General features: G+C 53.2%; 1 protein-coding gene across 1 annotated transcript; it reads right to left on the reverse strand.

Moving 5' to 3' along the window:
• Nucleotides 1–1659: 1659 nt before the first annotated feature.
• Nucleotides 1660–5754, reverse strand: Mcidas (multiciliate differentiation and DNA synthesis associated cell cycle protein). The gene is made up of 7 exons (XM_070040940.1): nucleotides 5638–5754; nucleotides 5459–5555; nucleotides 5182–5273; nucleotides 3756–3828; nucleotides 3001–3233; nucleotides 2308–2418; nucleotides 1660–2094 (listed from the first exon to the last, which is right to left on the reverse strand). Exons 1-7 carry the CDS (start codon nucleotides 5752–5754, stop codon nucleotides 1660–1662), a joined length of 1158 nt encoding a protein of 385 aa, XP_069897041.1.
• Between the last annotated feature and the right edge of the window lie 21 nt (nucleotides 5755–5775).

A 5775-nucleotide genomic window follows, 5' to 3' on the forward strand; every position in this document is an offset into this window, starting at 1 on the left:
CAGGACAGGTTAAGTGACTTTCATTTCTTTGCTTCATAATGTTTTTTTTTAAATCATCTGAACTGTGGTAATATTATAGTTGAGCTGATAAAAAAAAAGATCCATAACCACCCGCTTTTTAGTCTGTTAGACAAAATATGAGGAAATGTAGTAAATTTTATCACTGCTTTTTTTGTTGCTTCTAAATGGCTATTTAAATACAGATAACAGTACCCAGCACAAGCTGAAGAAACAGGTTGTGCCACAGGACCCAACTCACCTGTTACCTGATATGTCCACTCCAATGGTAGAACCAGCAATGCAGGGTGGAGTAACACACTTGGAGACTTGCCCAAGCTGAGCCCCTCAAATACAAGTAGTCCCATTTTAAGAATTATGGAGGTTGGGACAAAACATTCCGTGACCTATATGTACTCACGGACAAAGGGATTCCCCCCTCCCCCACAACAAACAAAGGGAAAAGAAGCAAAGTCAAAGGCATTATATGTAACATTTTTTCTTAGAAGATCAAGCCAAGCAATGTAAAATTTGCATATCCCAGCTTTATCTGTGGGCTTCAAGTAAATGGTTTACTTTCACCAAAATTTCCACACACAGTTTGCAGCAAGAACATGTGATTTGGCTGGGGGCGGGGGTGTCTTTGGGCTTAAATTCAGGGACTATGTGCTGTCCTTGGGCTTTTTATTTTATTTATTTTGCTCAAGGATAGCACTCTACCACTTGAGCCACAGCTCCACTTCCAGCTTTTTGGTGGTTAGAGACAAAAGTCTCATAGACTTTCCTGCCCGGGCTGGCTTTGAACTGCCACTCTCAGATGTCAGCCTCCTGAGTAGCTAGGATTACAAGTGTGAGCCACTGGCACCTGCCCAGCAATGGTCATCCCCCACCCCTTTTTTTTTCCAGGTAGAATATGCCAGTTGTTGTTGGTTTTTTTTTTTTAATCTTTCTTAGCAAAATTTGGCTTGGGGGGGGTGGTTATTCTGTTTGACCAAATAAAAAAGTGTGAGTATAAAACTTTCCATAGATATTGCAAATATTTATATGAATAATTACTACAAATAAATATGCCTCGCATTTTTTTTGCTGACAACTCTGGCATCTGGGAGTCTCCGTTCTGCTCAAGCAGCTGGTCAGGCTACTGATACTTGATAATTAGATTTCCTTCCAGGATTGAAGAAAGTTAAAGGATGCATTGAGAGTCCCCCAACACTAGTGGGCCTAGACTCACAATTTCAGCGATGCCTCCTGTAGAGAAACGACCTCGCTTTGTAGCACCTCTTTTAGCCTCTTACAGAACTAGGGCAATGTATAACCTTTATATATATATATATATATATATATATATATATATATATATATATATATATATATGGCTAATTCATTTTCCAAATTAGAGGTAAATGGTTTTAAACGTGACTGGACGTGGGTATATGTACATGCACGGATTCACGGTGGAGGGGAGGGACTACACTACGTTTCGGAGCAGGACTTTACAGTGCATTACTCACAAGACGTCTCTGGTTCCTGAAAGAATACGTTACCGAGTGGCACTCGCCTGCTCAGAGTTCTGCAAAACCAGATTTGGGACAGTGCCAGCTGCTGGCCCTCGGCCTCAGCTGGGGTATACGGAGCAGCGTTTTCTGGCACCGCACCCCCCGATCAGCTGGGGACCCATCGGAATTTGTACCCCCCATTGGCTGTCCGGATGGTGAAGGCATTGCCCTGGGGGAAGGCGAGGGTGCGGATGGTGCTGTGGCTGCGGATCGGGGTGCTGAAGGAGCCGTCCTCCTCCAGCTCGCCGCGGCGCAGGTTCGAGGCGCTGCAGTCGGTGCGCAGCCCTCGGAAGGCGCCGTGCAGGTTGCCCGGTCGGTGGTCGGCGCTCGCGGGCTCGGGCTGCAGCCGGGGCCGCTTGGGATCGCGGCGCTGCAGGGCTTCGTCACAGCGCTGGGAAATCTCCCTGAGGATGGCATCCACTTCCGCGCCCTCCTGGCCGGCGGCACAGAACAGCTCCTCCAGGCTTCTTTTGGCTGACGCCTTGAGGAGGAAGGGCTCGGCCTCTGCCCCGCCATCCCGGGACTGTGAGATCATCAGCTTCTAGGGGAGATGGGGGAAGAGCGCCGCCCTAGGGCCAGCCGGACTCGCCCTGCGCGCCGTGCGCAAAACGAGGTCTGAGCCGCACTGCGCGCCGGGTGGCCCGCTATGGCCCCCGACCCCGCGGGGTCCCAACACTGGGAACGGGGTGGCAGGGACTGTGGAGAGGTTTCGGCAGCCCGGTGTGTCCCACACGTCTGCCTAACCCCCACTTACATCCAGCACCGACGCCAGGTGCTTGGTGCGGCTGGCCAGTTCTTTCAACTGTCCGTTCCTCTCCTTGAGGGAAGCGATCTCCTCCTGCTTCTGGGTCAGCGTCACGTGCAGCTGCAGGAGGAGACCCAAAGATGGAGACAGGCCACCGGGCTGGCTCTAGTCCGGACCAGCGAAACCGAGTCTCCAAGGCCTTGCTACTCCGGAGGACAGACAGTTCCACTTTGTTTTCTTTGTCTTTTGTCTTCAATGCTGGATTTGGAACTCAGTGTCTCCTACTTGTACGAAATTGCTGTACTACATAAACCACTTCCCCAGGCCTCCCCCTATCGTTTGGCTTTAGTTTATTCTTCAGATAGGTCTCCTGCCTTTGCCTCGGTAGGCCTCTGACACAGATTCTCCTACCTCTGCCTCCCAAATTGCTGGGGTTACAGGTGTGCACCACCACAGACTAAAGCAAAAGTGGAGGGCTGGGCCATAAAGTGAGATCTTGTCTGGAAAAATAAAGCCTGATGAGGTGGGGTTATATCCCTCTAATCATGGAAGTTGGAAACTAAGGTGGAGGCCCTGGAGAACAATAGGAGAACCATATGTTGATCCAGATGGTCACATCCTGGCGCTTGACAAGCCCACCTCCGCCCTGCTCCAGACCCTGTCCTGCCCCAGGGGTTCTGGCGGCCAGCCCAGTGCCCCTACTTGGTTATTCTCAACGAGAGCGTCCCCCAGTGCTCTCTGGTTCTGGTCGGCCACCTCCTTCCAGTACTGCTCTGGCGGAGGGGCAGGCGCGTCTGGACCACTTGGAGGCGGTGCCTGCAGAGGTGACGGCTCCAGCGACGACGGGGAGAGGCAGGGCCCGAAGGGCGACACTTCACAAGGGGAAAAGGGAAAGTCATCCGCGGCCAGGGAAGGCGACATCAAAGAAGACGAGTCTGGGGAGAACGTGAAAGCTGCCCTCAGACTCACGGCCAATCAGCTCCAGGGACAAAATGTCACGCATTTGCATATTACCTGTATGAAGGAAAACATCCCTAAACTCCTCAAAGCCGCCCACGATTGCCAGGCCCTTCTTGAACCTCCATTGCCCACATAGAAGGTGCTGCGTAATGTGCCCGCTGAGGTCGCCTGAACAGAATCAGGAGAACCAGCTTGAGCCTGGAAGTCTCCAGTCACCTTTTGGGCCTCTGCATACTTTGCCAGCCTTTCAGCATAGGGATCTTTAACCCCCAAATCCACACTGACAGACCCCAAAACTTGCTATAGATCCAGGTATTCAACGTCTCCATTGGAAGGATGGAGGTATCCTAAACGTGAAAAAGTCTGACCCTCAGGCGAGATGCAGGCGGCTCCTTGACAAATGGGGAGGTTTGCCACCGTCAGGAGCACGCAGCCTGACTAGTCTGAATTTGGGATAGGGGGCATGGGGGGGGGCGCTGTTATTCAACTGCACTTGCCTGCAATGAGATCATCCACCGTGTCCCTGAAAGTCTGCAGATCGAAGTCTGCTTCCGTTTGCAAAGAATGGTTCTAAAACAAACCAGGAAAGTTAATCGGTCCGCATCGAGTCTGGCCCGTCCAGAACCATTCCTACACGGGCAGACATCTTCCCAGGTTCTGCTGTGGAAGTGTGTTCGCAGCAGAATCGCCTATTTGGAAATGGCAGGCCCCATTCGGAACCCAGAACACAGCAGGTTTGCACTGAGCCTGGCGCACCAGTGTCAGCTGGACCACTGGGCCGCAACCAGTGGATTCTGCAGCCTGCAGCAACTATGCGCATCCATCTTCCTGCAGCCTGCAAGGCTGTCCTGCACCCAGCGCCAGGCTTTGAGCAGCAGTCGGTACCGCTCATTGGCTCACCACCAGCGCTGATGTGTGTGTGTGTGTGTGTGTGTGTGTGTGTGTGTGTGTACCTCATTTCCAAAGTACACCCCTTCCATACCAGTGAAGGTGCTATCTCTCTAAGAACAGAGAGCCTGGCACAGACACCAAGTCTTTCCTCCCAAGGCCTGTTGGCACACAGAGTCCTCCAAAGAGGAAATTGAAAGTGGTGCTTCCTGCAAGCTCCCTCACAGCACATCACTCTCTCTCCTTAAAGGAGGGGAAGGGAGGGGTGTGATCCAAAGAGCCAGGTGTACTAGGAAAATGCTCTATTCCGTCAGGTGCTGCCTGCATTTTCAGTCTCTCCAAAATAGGGCTTTTCCTGTACATTGGATGCACAAGGGCTCCTCTCGGAGTGTCTGGAGAGGGGGGTGGGGCGAGGTAAAAGGGTGGAAGCCTAGGAATCTTATTTCCTTCCCTTTTGGACATTGAAGTTTTTTAAAATTCTTTTTTTAAGAAAAAAAATGTAAGTCTATCAGTTAATCTTCCATGGTTTTCCGGGGAGTGCCAGCCTCGTCAAGTGCGGAAAGGTCAGGATGGGAGAAAAAGGAAAAAAAAAAAAAAAACTGCCTCTCAGCCTCAGGATGGCAAGTGTCGAGAGCTTGTGGAACGGAGGAGAGGACTTTACTTAAAAAGCGCTCATCTGCACAAGTGCCTGCTCTACAGAGGACAACGTTTTTCTTTGATTTTCTTCCAGAGTCTTTACTTCTCTCTTCTATTCTGCTTAAGTACCCACGGAATGTAGTGAGTGAGGGTCGGAGAACAGACAAGACAGCATCGGTGCCTAGATGGGAGAGGATTCGCGGTCAGAACAGCTCTGGAAATCTGGTCTTAACCGCATTCGATGAGGGAGAGAAGATTCGGGTCTGGGAGGCTCTGGTCCTCGCACTCCGCCTCCCTGCATCAGCTGAACGTGCTTGAGCTCGGGATCGGTACCCAAAGAAACTAATAAACCCTTCACTTTCCAGTAGGGATGGGGTTACCGTGAAAAGGGAAAGGTACCTGCGATGTAGCCGGGTCACCACTAGGCGGCGCGTCGGACCCGAGGAGCGAGGTGCAGTCCGCGAGGTCCTGCAGGTCTATGGTGGTGAGGGCTGCGCGGGGAGACCGGGAGACACGCGCCGGGGGGGGGGGGGGGAGGGAGAGGTGGTCCCTAAGCCTTTCTGCCAGGCTCGCCAGGACGTCGGAGCCCGGGGAAGAGAAGCTCCGAGACGCGATCGCAGCACCCACCCGGCACGGGGGAATCCGCGGGGTCGCACAGGTGCCTCGCGGGGCTCACCTGGCAGCGCCGCCGGCTCCGCGTCCGCAGGGTCCTCGTACACGGACACCGGGCTGTCACCGCTGCATCCCGGAAAGAACTTCCGCGGAGGGGCAAACTGCGCGGGCGAAGCAATGGTGAATGAGGGTCAGGAGCATGGCGCGTCAAATCTGGAGCGGCCCCGGCCCGCGATCGCCCACCTTTCTCTCCGGCTTCCCGGGCTTGCCCACGGGTCGAGCCGACAGCTCCAGCATCCTGTTGGGGCAGATGCTGTCGAACGCCCGGCGTCCCACCGCGCCGTCCCCGCACGCCTGCATCCCTTCTCCCAGCGCGCACGG

The sequence above is a fragment of the Dipodomys merriami genome, unplaced genomic scaffold, assembly GCF_024711535.1.
Source record: "Dipodomys merriami isolate MVZ:Mamm:240054 unplaced genomic scaffold, mDipMer1.0.p SCAF_30, whole genome shotgun sequence".
NCBI classification, from domain to species: Eukaryota; Metazoa; Chordata; class Mammalia; order Rodentia; family Heteromyidae; genus Dipodomys; species Dipodomys merriami.

What these genes read in the sequence shown, in the direction of transcription:
- Mcidas (XM_070040940.1), bottom strand. Translation starts at nt 5,754, where the DNA reads ATGCAGGCGTGCGGGGACGGCGCGGTGGGACGCCGGGCGTTCGACAGC. An exon ending in GGAGCCGGCGGCGCTGCCAG is followed by an intron (nt 5,274 to 5,458) that starts GTGAGCCCCGCG and finishes CTCCCCGCGCAG; the next exon opens with CCCTCACCACCATAGACCTG. An exon ending in GGTGGATGATCTCATTGCAG is followed by an intron (nt 3,234 to 3,755) that starts GCAAGTGCAGTT and finishes CGTTCTCCCCAG; the next exon opens with ACTCGTCTTCTTTGATGTCG.